This window comes from Mustela lutreola, chromosome 16, assembly GCF_030435805.1.
Source record: "Mustela lutreola isolate mMusLut2 chromosome 16, mMusLut2.pri, whole genome shotgun sequence".
Taxonomy (NCBI): Eukaryota; Metazoa; Chordata; class Mammalia; order Carnivora; family Mustelidae; genus Mustela; species Mustela lutreola.
Window position 1 is genome coordinate 45,810,290 of NC_081305.1, and position 16,318 is coordinate 45,826,607.

General features: G+C 48.2%; 1 protein-coding gene across 1 annotated transcript; it reads left to right on the forward strand.

The window, feature by feature from the left end:
* The first annotated feature begins 826 nt into the window (after nt 1-826).
* PSMC4 (proteasome 26S subunit, ATPase 4) lies at nt 827-10,734 on the forward strand. Its single transcript, XM_059152625.1, has 11 exons — nt 827-970; nt 1,798-1,896; nt 2,022-2,208; nt 3,987-4,133; nt 4,215-4,324; nt 4,412-4,505; nt 9,412-9,579; nt 9,661-9,737; nt 9,883-10,051; nt 10,264-10,319; nt 10,492-10,734. The coding sequence occupies exons 1-11, from the start codon at nt 935-937 to the stop codon at nt 10,603-10,605; spliced, it is 1,257 nt and encodes a 418-aa protein (XP_059008608.1). The 5' UTR covers nt 827-934; the 3' UTR covers nt 10,606-10,734.
* The last annotated feature ends 5,584 nt before the right edge of the window (nt 10,735-16,318 follow it).

Genomic DNA, 16,318 nt, shown 5'->3' on the forward strand with positions numbered 1-16,318 from the left:
TTACCACCATAGTTTTGCTCCTGTTAGTGTCACATTTTCTGATCGCTATAACCACTCCCCAAGATGTATTTACAATGACCTTCTGAGCATAGGGCCCACTGATACACATCTGAAGAGCCTCAAGACTGATGTTTTACTAGGTATTAGTAAATAATGTTATCTTAGCAGCAGCTAGCCCCTCAAGGTCCTGAAATCTTTACTTCCAAATTCCTTAGAGACTTACTCTAGCCCGCCCCCACCCCAAACTAGAAGGTATTTAATCGTCACTAGAAGGTATTTAATCGTCACTCCCCACAAACACAAGTGCAGCTTTTCCTGCCTACGGGTCCTGTCCCCCCTACTATAATAAAGCACCTTCTTCCACCAAAAACGCCTCAAGAATTCTTTCTCCAGTATTAGCCCCTGACCCACAGCACATCAACCCCCAGGGTGGCGCCCGGTGCTTCCTGCCCCCACGCGGCGGGCAATCCTCGGACGCAGCCCTCATTTATATCTCCTAAAGGAATCCCTCTGGGGAACCTCGCCCAGAGCATCTCCAGCCCCGCCAGTAAATGGGGCCGGAGAGCCACCAGCACTTGGCCACGAAGCTCTCCGTGACGGATCTGCGAGTTCCTCAATTGAAATAGCAACCAGGCAGAGCCTCCTGCTGGCGAGAAAAAACCCGCGCAGACGCCTTTCGAGGCCCTGCCTCCACGCACTACTGCGCAAGCGCACTATCCCAAGCCCGGGTAAGGAGGGCGCGTTGGCGAGTCTTGGGGGCGGAGTCGAGGACGAGGGCTTCCCTTCCCTCCATCCTTTGCGGCCCAACCCAGCCTGTTCTAGCGACATTTTAAACTACGTTTCCCAGAACCCACTGAGGCCCTAGTCTTCCGGTAGCGTCGGCGGAAGCAGTGACTAGATCTGGCTGGGCAACACAGAGGCCGGCTTGGTCACCATGGAGGAAATAGGCATCTTGGTGGAGAAAGCACAGGTCCGGTGGGGCCAGGCTCGCGGGGAGAGGGCGAGGCCGACCTGAGCGGGGTGCTGAGTGGCTGCGGGAATTCCGGCCCAGGTCTGGCTGGCGTTGGAGGCCGCGGTGGAGAGCTCTGTGCCGCCCCGAGGCCTGGCTCGGTGGCTGAATGATGTTAGGAGGGCAGTAAGGCTCAGAACGCGTGGCTGCAGGAATGAGTGACGTTCCGGATTCTTTGGCACGGAATGATTTCGGGGGCTAGCCAGGAGTGCTTAGTGACATCGGTGACCCGGCGGGGCTGCGGATGTGTCGGGGTGTGAGTGATAGGGCCTTGGCCGTGGGCCGAATGATGTCTTACTGTGGGCGGGGGAGCTGACTGACGTTCGGGGCTTGGCTGGTGTTGGGGGGCTGCGTAATATCAGTGGTCTGGCCGCGTGATGTTTGCGGCCGACCTGGGGAGCTGGATGACAAAAGAACCTCATGTGAGTTTGGGTTTTGTGACATGAGGGATGTTTTGGGGAAAACTGGGTATTGTTGGAATGTTCGAAGGTGACTTTAACAGCCTCTAGTGAGATAGCCGTAAGATAGTAGGAACTTGTTGAGGGGTTAAGAGGCCTTGGAGTCCGGTAAGGAGTTGATGTGACCTTTAGGCCCTCGTTGGGAGTCTGGTGACCCTGGGGATGGGTAACATCAGGAGCCCATTTAGGGGGCTGAGAGGCTTGTAGGGTCTATTTAGAGGGGCTGAATGATGTCAGGAGCCTCAAGTGGTTCATGGCGGAGGGGGAGGATGCTCTAGATCCTTTCACGAGGGGATGCTCTTCCAGCCTGAGTTTTCTCCCTTGTTCTAGGATGAGATCCCAGCACTGTCTGTGTCACGGCCCCAGACTGGCCTTTCCTTCCTGGGGCCTGAGCCTGAGGACCTGGAGGACCTGTACAGCCGCTACAAGGTACCGTCACCCCCAGTTTGGACCCTGCACAGGGCCCAGCACCCCATACTTCCCGACACCTTCCACTCCTGCCTGGCTCAGCTGGGCCAGAGCCAGCCATCTGCCTTACTCCTCTCCACTCACAGAAGCTACAGCAAGAGCTGGAGTTCCTCGAGGTGCAGGAGGAGTACATCAAGGATGAGCAGAAGAATTTGAAGAAGGAATTCCTCCATGCCCAGGAGGAGGTGAAGCGGATCCAGAGCATCCCACTGGTCATCGGACAGTTTCTGGAGGCTGTGGATCAGAACACAGCCATTGTGGGCTCCACCACAGGTGCACAGGAGGGTGGGTGGGTGGGGGCACCTCATTTGCTCATCTGTTCGTTCATTGTCGGTTAACTCTTTCTGGTCACGGACCAGGAAGTGTGCTGGAGTCTTAGAAGAGCGAACAAGGCAAAGCGACATAATGATGTTTTTCTAACTTTGATATAAGAGTAGACATATTTCACATTCTCTCTCTATGTGTGTGTATGTTTTGTGTGTGTTCGTGTATATGTATATACCCATGTGTACAGCTGACCTTTGAACAACACAGGTTTGAACTGTGGGGGTCTTATACACGGATTTTTGGATAAATACTGTACAGTACTGTACAGTACTGATTCTTACGAATCACTCAGTAACATTTTTTCTGCCTTACTTTACCATAAGGATATAGTACGTAATAGGTAAAACATACAAAACACGTGTTAATTGACTGTGTATGGTATTGGTAAGGCTTCTGGTCAATGGCTATTAGTAGTTGAGTTTTGAGGGAGTCAAGTTATGTATGGATTTTCAATTGCTTGGGGTATTCTGTGCTGCTAACCCCTGCAGTGTTCAAGGGTCAGTGGCATACGTATACACACTGGAAGTCTCATAAAATGATATTTAGCCTTACTGTGTGTCACATACTCTGATGTTTCCCGCTCCAGAATGGTCTGATTTTGTCTTAAACCGTGTTCGGGATGTGATCCTCTAAATTGATTTCATGTGACAGTTACTGAGTTGGGACCTGCAATTTGAAACCATGGGTGAAGTGTGAAGGGATTGGGCCCCAGTCGGATTCAGTATGTGGTAGTTGCTGTTGTTAACACGGGCTCAGGCCCTGCCCTCATGATGGGTGTTATTTCTGTGTGTTATCTGTCATTTCCTGCTTTGGCCTCTACTCCTGCGGACCAAGCATGTTCTGGAAGGGTGGGGAAAGGTGTATAACTGGGCCTGGAATTGGACTGTTGGGCTGGAGGTGAGGTGGTGAATGGAGGGAGATAACCTGAAATGAGGCTTATGACTTGGACCTGTAGGACTTAGGGGGACAATGGGGCTGTCCCTGAGATGCTGACATGGGCAGAAGAGTAGGTTTGGAGGGAGGCAGTGTGGGCAGTTTTGGACTTCACAGGGACGGGTCTGTGAGGCTGCTAGACAGCCAGGTCTGAAGGTCAGGAGAGAGACTGATGCTGGAGAGAGGTGTGTATCACCGCCATAAGAGCAGAAGGTCGATGGGGCCTGGGCAAGCAGGGAGGAGTCTGGTGCGGAGACTTGGGTGGGAGCAGAAGGCTGAATCAGGGGGCTTCTGTGAGGAAGCAGAGGAGGTTGGTTGGAGACATTCAGGAGGCTGAGGGGAATTGCGTAGGGACTGATGGGCTGTGGAGGGCAGGGGAGAAAGGTCCGGAATGAGGCTTGGGACTTTGGCTGGTGACTAGGAACCACGGGCCTCCCTGAGACAGGGACCCAGGAGGAGCAGCACAGTTTGAGAGAAGATACTGAGACCATATTGGAACCCAGTGAGTGAGGAAGACCCTGGGGACATGTCGGGGGACGTAGTCCAGGAGGCTGCTGTTCAGCTAGGACTGGAGCTCGCGAAACTGTTGGAGCTGGAAATGGACAAGGAAACTGTCATCATGAACGTGGGGATGGCCAGGGGAATGCAAGACTAGAGGCCAGGAGGGCCATTCTGGGTCTGAGTGAAATATACTGGTGGCCTGGCGGCTACTACGACTGCAGGGTTTGGGGGAGGAGATGGTTCTGAGGTTCTGGCACTTCTGACTTACCACCCCCCCCCATCTCCCAAAGGCTCCAACTACTACGTGCGCATCCTGAGCACTATTGACCGGGAGCTGCTCAAGCCAAACGCCTCGGTGGCCCTCCACAAACACAGCAATGCCCTGGTAGACGTGCTGCCGCCCGAGGCCGACAGCAGCATCATGATGCTCACCTCAGGTGGGAGTGGGAGCCTGGGGCCGGTGGGCCTGAGGGGACCTTGAGGCCAGGCTGGGAGCCCCCGCTCTGCTCTCCCACCAGACCAGAAGCCAGACGTGATGTATGCAGACATCGGGGGCATGGACATCCAGAAGCAGGAGGTGCGGGAGGCCGTGGAGCTCCCGCTTACACACTTCGAGCTCTATAAGCAGGTGAGGGGCTGGGAGGGGCCCCCCGCCCTGGGCCTCGACTTGGCGGTTGGACTCCCTGTCTCATCCTCCCTTACCTCCGCGTTTCAGATCGGCATCGACCCTCCCCGAGGTGTCCTCATGTACGGCCCACCCGGCTGTGGGAAGACCATGTTGGCAAAGGCCGTGGCTCATCACACAACAGGTGAGCCACTCCCTGGAGCTCTGGCCTTCTGGGCTCGGGACCTTGCCCCCTGCTTTCTCATGTTCCCCCGGAAATGACGAGGTGTGGTGATTAAGAACGGGGGCTGTGGGGTCAAAGCCCCAGGGTGATTCTTACTGGCTGTGCCGTCTTGGGGAGGTGGCTTCACTGCCTCGTGCTTCAGTTCCCTCGTCTCACAGAAGACTTGCCTCTCAGTGGGTTGTCACCCACCAGTAACCGTGAGTTCAAATTCATGGGTTGCAACCAGCATTTAAGAAAATGAAATCGGAAACATCAGAGTCCATCCCACATAGTAGGAGCTCATATGACTTTGTAGAAACCTGTTGCACACACACACGCTTGTGGTTGTTTATGTATGTATTGTTTTTCTTTTTATTTCTTTTTTTTAAAGATTTTATTTATTTATTTGACAGAGATCACAAGCAGGCAGAGAGGAAGGGGAGCAGGCTCCCCGCTGAGCAGAGAGCCCGATGTGGGCTTGATCCCAGCACCCTGAGATCATGACCTGAGCTGAAGGCAGAGGCTTAACCCACTGAGCCACCCTCTTTTTCTTATACATGTAATTCTTATGTATTTCTTATCATAGGTTCCAGACAAAAATGTCTGAAGGTCGCTATATTACTGTTTGTGAAGGCTGAGGATAAGCTCAGCACATCTTAAAATCCTAACATGCGAGCTGGGGGGCAGTAGGAGGCAGTGGTTAAGCAGTGGGTTTTCTGGGCCAGGCTGAGTGGGTTTGAGGTCTGCCTCCCCTACAACCATTTATGTAAGCTCGTGTATGTCACTACTCAGTAAGTTAGTCTCTCTCTGACTCCTGTTTTCTGTTTCTGATTACTCAGAGGATTAAATCAATATAAAGCTAGAACCATACCTGACACGTAGAGAGTGGACAAGAAATGTCAGCCATTGTCACGAACGTTCATTTGCTTAGAGGTTCCTGGGACTTCTGCTCTCCCAGGCCTGGAGCTGAGCTCAGACGTGTCCCCTGTGGTGGAGAATCTCCCAGTGTGACTGGGGAAAAAGGAAAAGAAACACTTAGAATTCAGTTACTATTTATTGAATACCTGATGTGTGCCAAGCCGTGTTTTAGGTGCTGGAGACGTGGCAGTGAACAGAACGAAGTTTTCTTTCTTTGTGGAGTTGATATCTTAGTTGGGGATGTACTTGAACAGATAAACAGGTGAACAGATTAGGGATCACATGGTACCGAATGTGTGATGAGAGGAAGCAGGACCAGGGGATAGAGAATAGTATGGCTGCCACTTTGCATGGCAGAACTGGGGGGTGGTCTCGGAAGACGTTTATGAGGCAACGTTTACATAAAGACCTAAAATACGTGCAGGAGTGAGTCCTGAGGATGTCTGGGGGAGGCTGGAACATGCTTAGTGTCCCAGGAATAATAGGGAGGCCCTATAGTCGAAAGGAGTGAACAAGGGGCTCACAGTTACAGGGGAGGTTGAGTGGGAGCAGTCTGCCAAGCAGCAGATGCCCTGGAGAAGCAGGGAGAGAAATGGGATTGCCCTTACAGGAGGGTGAGTTGGTCCATTCTGCCTGTGCCTCTCAGATGGGGCTTCCCAGAGGAAGCGAGGCATGAGCGATTTGTTGGGCATGCAGCTGGAAGGGAGGATCCCAGAGTAGTATGTGCAAAGGCCCGGGGTGGGAAAGAACTTTGATCTGGTGAATCGTGAGTAGACCATGACTGAACTCCACAAGGGCATTGGTTCTTTCCCATTTTTCCAACGCCTGCCCAGTAATCTCACTGTGGTACTTGGTCAGCCAATGTTGGGGACCTGGCTGAAGGAGGGCTGTGCTTGGCAGGACCCCAGCGGTGAGACTGGGGAACTCAGAAAGATTGTAAATATAGTCTCAGCGTGAATCTCAGATTTTGCACATTGTCCTGAGAGCGCGGTGGCTTTAGACAGGCAGGGTTCAATAGAAATACAGCACAAGCCGCATCTAGAATTAAAAAATTTTAAGTACCCATTAAAAAAAATAAGTTAGGGGCGCCTGGGTGGCTCAGTGGTTTAGGCCTCTGCCTTCGGCTCGGGTCATGATCTCAGGGTCCTGGGATCGAGCCCCACATCGGGCTCTCTGCTCAGCAGGGAGCCTGCTTCTCCCTCTCTCTCTGCCTGCCTCTCTGCCTACTTGTGATCTCTCTCTATCAAATAAAAAAAAAAAAAAAAACAGTTAGAAGAAATAGGTGAACCTATTAAATCTTATATAACAAGTATCCTCTAAATATCATTATTTGAACAGGTAGCAGATAGAAAATTTGAGATTTTTTCCTATTTCTTTTTTTTTTTTAAGATTTTATTTATTTATTTGGCAGACAGAGATCACAAGTAGGCAGAGAGGCAGGCAGAGAGAGAGGAAGAAGCAGGGTCCCCACTGAGAGAGCCCAATGTGGGGCTCGATCCCAGGACCCTGGGATCATGACCCGAGCCGAAGGCAGAGGCTTTAACCCACTGAGCCACCCAGGCACCCCCCATTACTTTCTTTAATAAAATATATATAACAAAAATTACCATTTTAGCCATTTTTTTAAAAAGGTTTTATTTATTCATTTGAGAGAGAGAGAGACCATGAGAGGGGAGAGATCAGAGGGAGAAGCAGACTCCCAGCCCAGCAGGTAGCCTGATGTGGGACTTGATCGTGGGACTCCAGGATCATGACCTGAGCTGAAGGCAGTTGCTTAACCAACTGAGCCACCCAGGTGCCCCTGACCAATTTTTAAGTATATAGTTAAGTGGTATTAAAAACATTCACAGTGCTGCACAACCTCTACCACTGTCCCATTTCCAGAACTTGTTCGTCATCCCAGACTGAAACTTGTATCCATTAGACGCTAACTCCGTTTTTCTCCAGACTCCTTCGCCCCCAAACCTGATAACCTCTATTCTGCATTCAGCGGCGATAAATTGGGCTGTCATATATGAGTATCTCATAGAAGTTGATGAATTGTACAATGTTTGTTTTTTCGTGATGGGCTTTTTCATTTAACCTCATCTTCAAGGCTCATCCATGCTGAAGCAGGTGTCAAACAGAATTCCTTTTTAAGGCCAGATAATATTACACTGTATGTATGTACCCTGTTTTCTTTATGTGGACATCTATGAAGATATTTTACACTTGTTTATGCTAAGTCTCTGGAAGTCCAATGAGTATTTCACAGTGACAGCCTATCTCATTTTGGACCAGCCACATTTCCGTTTCCCCAGCAGCCACATGTAGCCAGTGGCCACCCAATTAGAGAAGTGGTATGATCAGATTAGCTTTTTGAAAGATGATCCTGGCAGCTGGTAGTGAACTGGAGGGAGGAGAAATCTGATAGCCAATCAGAAGACTTTGGAGTGATCAGGAGGACTGTTGTAGCCTTGGGCAAAGGCCTTGGAGGTGGTTGGAGAGAGAAGGTCGAATCAAGGGGCAGAAGTGACCGGATTTACTGACTGACTAGAAGGGGTTGGCAAGTGGGAGGGGTGAGGAGCAACTTCCATTTCCTCCCTTGGGTCATGGGCGGGTGGGTAATGGTGACCTTCACAGGACTGGCGTCAGGGGAAGACAGAGTGAATGTGGGACGCGCTATAATTCAGTGACCTGGAGATTTTCACTGAAACACAGTACAAGAGATTGGGAGAATGAGAAAGGGGAGGCAGGGGGACGGGGCACTGCAGCAACTGAGTGTGGGGAAGGCAGACAGACCAAGATCAAGTCAGATACGGGGAGCTCAGAAGTTGGGATTTCACAGTTAACAGCATGGACACCTGCAGAGCAGCCACAGAAATGTGTGGTGGAAGCAGACCCTGGGGTGTGTTTAGATACCCTGAGGTTGGCCAGTGAGCAAGCCCGCACGTAATGAAGGTATTGCAGAGGAGGGACACCTTGAGCCACGTGTGGATGCTGGATGTTAGGGCATGGCAGGCCGGGCCAGCCAAGTGCACGGCTCCAGGTTAGGACAAAAGACCACAGGGCTGCATCGTGGACAGTGTGGCTCCCTTCCCTGCGGTGGCTGAAAGGAGGGTTGTGGGGGTTGATCCATGCCTCGCAGAGCCACATCTAGTCGTTAACAAATAAGTTAGACTTTAAGAAATAAGTTCAAAAGGAGAGGCCCAGAACAAGCCTGTCTTCAACCACATTGCCACTTGCTGGTTAATCAGAATATGTGCTTGGGGTCCCGGATTCTTGCATGATATTCAAAAGTGGGTCCTTTTCCACGGAACTCCAAGCTCTCAGTGAGGTGGTATGATACCGTAGTGTATGGACAGCATCTCCTTTTTTTTTTTTGGTAAAGATTCTATTTATTTGACAGAGAGAGAGACACAGGAGAGGGAACACAAGCAGGGGAAGTGAGAGAGGGAGTTGCAGGCTTCCCCAATTAGGGAGCCTGATGTGGGGCCCAATCCCATGAGCCTGGGATCATGACATGAGCCGAAGTAAAATGTGAGCAGATGCCTAACAACCGAGCCATCCAGGCGCCCCACAGATCTCTTTTGTCTCTTACTGATTTTTTCAACATGTGGAGATCCAGGGGTTTGTTTTTTCTGTCTTAGATTCCCCAGATGTCTCTGTTTTCCTCCATATGGGCTTTTGAAGCACAGCTGCTTTTTTTTTTTTTTTTGAGATGATGTCCTGGTATTTACATGTTGTGCCAAAAACAACACATCTGTGGTAGGATTCATGATTTGGGCTGCTGGGTTGCTGTGGGGAGCTGGCAGATGGCTGGTTCTCCCAGCAGGATCTGGGACGCAGCCCTAGGGAATGAGAGAATGGCTGGGTTACTTGGAGTGGGTGTCAAAGAAAGGGGTGTCTTCAGGGGATTCTCAGTTTCCGTAAAGCAGCACGGCCCCGTGGGAGGCCCTTCCTCATCTAACCCTTGTCATCCCGCCATCAGCTGCATTTATCCGGGTCGTGGGCTCAGAGTTTGTACAGAAGTACCTGGGCGAGGGCCCCCGTATGGTCCGGGACGTGTTCCGCCTGGCCAAGGAGAACGCACCTGCCATCATCTTCATCGATGAGATCGACGCCATTGCCACCAAGAGATTTGATGCCCAGACGGGGGGTGAGTCATGCCTCAGCAGGGCCTGGGGTCTTGGGCAGGCTTGTATGGGATGCCTAGAACTGACTGTGTTGTGCTCTCTAGCTGACAGGGAGGTTCAGAGAATCCTGCTGGAGCTGCTGAATCAAATGGATGGATTTGACCAGAACGTTAACGTCAAGGTTTGGGGTTCAGGGTAGACAGGGGGAGGTGTGGTATGGGAATTAGGGAAAGGTGGAGGTTGGCATGTATGGGGGCAGGTATCATGACAGGAAGGAGGGTGTGGGGGGTGCACCAAGGTCTGAGCTGGCCTGTCCCCAATGCCAGGTGATCATGGCCACAAACAGAGCAGACACTCTGGATCCTGCCCTGCTGCGGCCAGGACGCCTTGACCGTAAAATCGAATTTCCACTCCCTGACCGCCGCCAGAAGAGATTGATTTTCTCCACTATCACCAGCAAGATGAATCTCTCTGAGGAGGTTGACTTGGAAGACTGTATCCTGCTGTAGAAGGGAGGGGAGGGTCCCGGTTGGGAGCGGGGACTGGATCTTCATCACCACCTCTGTCTTCACCGTGACCCACCTTGTGCAGGGTGGGACACCAGGGTCCAACAATGGGGGTGGTGACAAGACAGCTGGAGGATGACTTCTGGTTCTAGGCTCTTACCCTCTTGTGCAGGGAATGGTTCCTTAACTCACCTGCCACAGATGTGGCCCGACCAGATAAGATTTCGGGAGCTGATATCAACTCCATCTGTCAGGAGGTGAGTGAGGGTTTCTCTTTTGGAGGCAGGGGTATATGGAGACCCTTCCTTTTTGAGACCACTCTGCCGCCATCCTCGTGCCCCATGTTGTCTCCCTGGGGCTTGGGGCCTGGTCTCTTCCCCCACCATCACTAGGGCTGGGGAATAGATTTTAACTGTCATCCCTCAACAGAGTGGAATGTTGGCAGTCCGTGAGAACCGCTACATTGTTCTGGCAAAGGACTTCGAGAAAGCATACAAGACCGTCATCAAGAAGGATGAGCAGGAGCATGAGTTTTATAAGTGACCCAGCCCCTGTGGGGGAAGGGGAGGGGAGAGGAGGGGACTTCTCTCACCTCCCAACTTCTGTCCCCAAACCTAGTGTTCTTTTTTCTCTACCCAGGATTGGTTTACTCAATAAATATACAAGATTAAATCTGTTCTATTTCTTCCTAAAAGTTTCACTCCTTTGGAGAAAACTGGGCCATGAATAGGATATTCTGTCCGTCCTGCTCTTCTGACAGACGAATGGGTGAAGTACAGGCCTGGGTTACAGTTTGAGAGAGAAGCAAAGAATTCGGATCAGATGACTTTAGAAATTTGGGGGAAAGAATGGAAACCGAATCGCAGACTGGCTCTTGACCACATAATAAAGCCCCCACACGTTTCGTCACCCACATTTCCTAGAGTAGGTAGAAGACCATTTGTGTCTTTGGTGATTCCTGCCTTCCTCACACTCAGAGGGAGTATGAAGGATGAGGAGATAGCCCTGCAGAGTCCCCAAGAGTAGGGATGAGGGTTGTGGAGAGGAGGTGGGATGCCTGGGTTTTGTGATTGTCTCTGGCTCTCCTCCATATGGTCTTGTTGGGGCACAAATGTGTTTGGTTGGACCAATGCCCATTCTCTCTTGAGGGCTCTCCCTCTGGGCAGCCTTCCCTAATGCCCCAAGTTGGGAAGGAACCCTTCTGTGCACACTGACCCCATGTACCTGCTCTACTTGGCACTTACGCCCCCTTAGACTTTGTCACGTGCTTGCCTGTCCCTCCTCCAAATGGAACCTCCTATAGGCAAGGGATTGTGACCTGATCACAATTCAAGTCCCAGTGCCTACACATGGTAGACTTTCACTTAATATTTCTTGAACAAATACATGAATGTCACTATGTATTTGAAGGTGAGCCAGGAAGAAAGTATATGGAAAAACAATAGTCACAGGCCCTTGAGGAGATAGGGGTGATTCTTCTGCAGAGGAGCATGACGGGTTGAGTGGAGACGTTACCCTTTCTTTCCCCCCGACCCCGGAACTCGCTAAAGTAAGAGTAAGGAGAGAAGAGCAAGATGGACATTCACAAGAACACAGGAGGAGAGAGGACACAGGAACAACACAGTTTTGGGGAGAGGCTGATAACTACTCATCAATCCAACTGAGCCTGAGCTACAGGGGAGCCCAGATTCTCACACTTGAGAGATCACAGGTACCCCGTTCTGAAGAGGAGGGCTGGAAACGTGGACTACCAGAACGGCTACACAAAAATCAGAATTCAGACACCAAGTGGGATTTGAACCTGGCCTGCAGTGAAAGAATGAATGGTTGTTATTCCAGGCTCCAAGCCCCTTCTCCAGCCTGGCTGGAGGTTTACTCCAGGAAAGGCTGGACCTTGGGTCCCTGGGCTGTCAGGCCTGAAGCGGGTATAAGAGAGGGCGCCCCAGGCAGGCAACTGAAGGATTCTATCAGGAAACTGAGCAGCATGAGAGAAAGAAAAGAGGAGGGGTTGTTCAGACACATTAAACCCTCATCTTTCCCACTCAGTAGCAGCTAATACCTAAAACTGATGAATTAACAAAAGCATAGACTTTGGAAATACGGAAGTGAATTTCAAAACAAACGAGGATGGGAAGTAGTTGACTCTTGGAGTAGACTGGAAATACGGAGGGGTGAGGGTGTGATGGGAATGCTGTTGTTTTGCTATATACTATATGTATACACATAACAGGACAGTGTTGAATGGCAGCACCTTGTTTCTGACCGTAGGGAAAAATCAGTGAATATTTTATCACAAGGTGTCTGTTAGATGTTCATTTTCGTGCACATCCCTTCTCAAACAGAGTTTTGTTTCATTCGTAGCTTATAGAGAGTCATCATGAATCGTATCGAGTTTTGTCAAATACATAAAAAGCAATTACTGACACGATCTTTTGGTTTCTTTCCTTCTTAAAATAGTGAATTGCTTTGATTAATTTTAGAATGTCATACCAGCCTTGAATTCCTAGGTTAGGCCCCACCTGGTCATGATGTATTATCCTTTATATATACTGCTGAATTCCGTTCGCTAATTGTGGGTTTGTGGTGGGGGGAAGGTTTGGAGATTTTTATGTGTATGCTTACAAATTTTTATTTATTTATTTGACAGACAGAGATCACAAAAAGTAGGCAGAGAGGCAGGCAGAGAAAGGAGGAAGCAGGCTCCCCACCGAGCAGGGCGCCCGATTCGGGTCTCGATCCCAGAACCCTGGGATCATGACCCAAGCCGGAGGCAGAGGCTTTAACCCACTGAGCCACCCAGGTGCCCCTGTGTCTATGCTTATTACTGATCTTGGTTTACGATTTTTTTCCCTCATAATATCTTTCTCAGATTTTAGATCAGTATTAAGTTGAGATGGGAAATGTTCCTTCTTTCTCTATTTTCTGAAAGTGATACTGGTGTCGTATTATTTCTTTCTTAAATCTTGGGTCCAGTTGACATTAAAGTCATCTGAACCTGGAGTTTTCTTTGTGGGAAAGATTTATAGTTTCAAGGATGATATATGTCTCCAATTTGAATTTTTATATTACAGCAGAGAAATGAAAATTAAATTTAAAAGAAAAAAGTTCCATTTTTAGAGAACATAAAATACTAGGAATAAATTTAACAAAACACACACCTGAAAATTACACAATTTTGCTGTGAAAAGCTAGAGAATACCTAAATAAATGGAAAGATGTGCCATAATCATGGCTGAGTTTAGAAATCCATCTTCCTCAAATTGAACTGTATGTTTAATGGAAGTGAACTAAAATCCCAACAGGCACTTCAGAAGTTGCTCGGTTGATTGTAAACATGTGGACATGCAAAGGACTTAGAATACTTCAGGGTATTTTAAAAGAAGAACAAAGCTGGGGGATTTATACTACCGGAACTCAAGCTAATTTACTCTGAAGCTAAAATCAAGGCAATGTGGTATTGGTATAATGATAAATTGATAAGTGGAACAAAATAGAAGATCAAGAAATAGACCTATATCCATACAGTCATTTAATTGTCCTTAAAAACTCTAAGGTGGTTCAATGCAAGAAAGGACAGTTCTTTCAAAAAATGGTGCTGAAATAATGGGATAAACTTGGGAAAATTAACCTCAACCTCACCAGCCCCCCAAATTAAATTGAGGTGAATCAAAGACATAAAAGAACTATGAAGTTTCTAAAATTAAATATGGTAGAATATCCTTATGGCCTTGGAGCAAGCAAAAGCCCTAACTTAAAAAAAAAAAAATTATATATATATATATATATATATATATATATATATATATATATATTTTATCAATTGAACTTCCCAAAAATGAAAAATTTAGTTATGGGCTAACACGAAATATTTATAATACATACATCCAAAAAGGGGTTCTCTTTAGCATATCTAAAGAACTCAGACAACTTGATAGGATGAAAATCAAAACAAAAAAATGGGCAAAAAATATGAACAGACACTTCACAAAAGATAGACAAATGGCCAAAAAAAAAACACCAAAAGAAAAAGGAAAAAGTTAACATCATGAGTATTTAAACCATATTACTTTGGGTAAGGTATGGCAATGCAGATCAAGAAAGAGAGTGGAGAATTTTATAATTTATTATACTCACAGTTCCCAGGGGAGAACACAGCATGCCACATGGGGTTGCTCTGGGGAAGTGCCAGTGTCACACACAAGGCCACGGGAGCGAAGAGAACAATGGGCAAGCACTTTTACTGCTTTTTCTGTGGGAAGAAATGAAAGAGGCAAGGTAAGCAGGCTTAGGACTGCGACTGAATAATTTCAGCAGGCTCTGGGGAAGAGGGGCTGTCCCTGGTTGGTACCTGGTGCTGGGGCAATTAGGGTGCATGTACAGTGTCCTGTACAGAGTGTGACTGCCCAACGAGAGAGGTAGTTCGGGTGTGCGCTTAACCAGCACCTCAAGAAGAGCAACTGACTGACTTCTAGCCAGGGTCTAAAAGCATTTGGGGATTACCTGTTTGTAAAAACGGTATTATGAGCCCTCAAGTCACCAAGAAAAACACAAAGCAGTCAAAATAGCAAGTACAACGTACTACCAAAATGATTAAAATGTGAAAGACAGACAATGTCAAACGTTAACAAGGCTGTGGAGAAACTGGAACTGTCATGTATCACTTTTGAGAGTATAAGCTAGCACAACTACTATATAAAGCAATTTGGCATTTCTTGTAAAATTAAACACAGATCTATACTATGATCTAGTAATTTCACTCCTGGGCATCTATGCGAGAGAATTAGAAATATATACCTACAGGAAACTTGTTCAGGAATGTTAACAGCAATTTTACACATAAGCACAACTCAATTAAAAAAGACCACCCCTCACCCCCAAGTCCTTGAAGCCATAAGCAACCACTAATCTACTTTCATCTCTGAATTTCCCTATTCTGGAATTTCATCTGAATGTGATCATAGAACATGTGTGGTCTTTTGTGACTGGGTTATGTTATGTTTGTTTGTTTGTTTGTTTTCACTTAGCAGAATGTTTTTCAAGGTTCATCCCAGTTATAGTGTAAATTACTACCTCATTCCTTGTGTTTGATCCACTGGATTTGATTGCAAGGACCGCTGTGACAAAGTACCACAGGGTAGTGGCTTCAATAACAGAAAGGTGTTTCCTTGTATTTGTACAGGCTCAATGTCCAACAATGTTTCTTCTCCCTGTGTCTTCACATGATCTTCCTTCTGTATGGGCAGTGTCCTTCTGTGTCCTAATCTCTTTTTATTTCTTTTTTTTAAGTTTTAAAATTTATTTGACAGAGATCACAAGTAGGCAGAGAGGCAGGCAGAGCGAGAGGAAGGGAAGCAGGATCCCCGCTGAGCAGAGAGCCTGATGCAGGGCTCCATCCCAGGAGCCTGAGACCATGACCTGAGCCAAAGGCAGAGGCTTAACCCACTGAGCCATTCAGGTGCCCCCTAATCGCTTTTTATAAAGACACTAGTCATTGCACTAGGGCCCACCTTCATGACTTCACTAAACCTTCATTACTTCTTTCAAGACCCAATCTCCAAATCACCTTCTGAGGTACTTGGTGCTAGGACTAAAATATATGAATTTTGGGGAGACAAATTCATCCCACAACAGCCACATTTTGCTTCTCCACCTGTTGATGGACATACACTTACTTCCACATTTTGGATATCATGGATAATGCTGTTATAAAAATCCATTTACAAGTTTAACTATCTTTTGGCAGGGGAATTCGAACTCTAGTTTGATTGGTCTGGTTTGTTCACAGTTAAGCCTCCTGCTCAGAGAACCAAAGGGCCAGCTGATGGTGAGGGAAGACAGTGTCCCCAGCCTTCCAGAGTCATGGGTTTTCATGGCTCCCCCAGCCCAAAGCTATTCTCTGCCCTTGTGCCTAGGAGGAAAAAAGGAAAGAGCCTCTTTGGGTGGGGGAGTGAGAGGCAGCTATGGGATAATTTTATTGTAAAGCCCAGGGTCTGTTCTTCACAGCAGGAGGTAGTAATCACATAAAGGTTTTGTTTGTTTGTTTGTTTGTTTGACAGAGATCACAAATAGGCAGAGAGGCAGGCAGAGGTAGGGGGTGCTGCGAAGCAGGCTCCCTGCTGAGCAGAGAGCCCGATGATGCCGATGCGGGGCTTGATCCCAGGACCCTGGGATCATGACCTGAGTCGAAGGCAGAGGCTTAATCCACTGAGCCACCCAGGCGCCCCTACATAAAGTTTTATTATAAACTTATAATAAA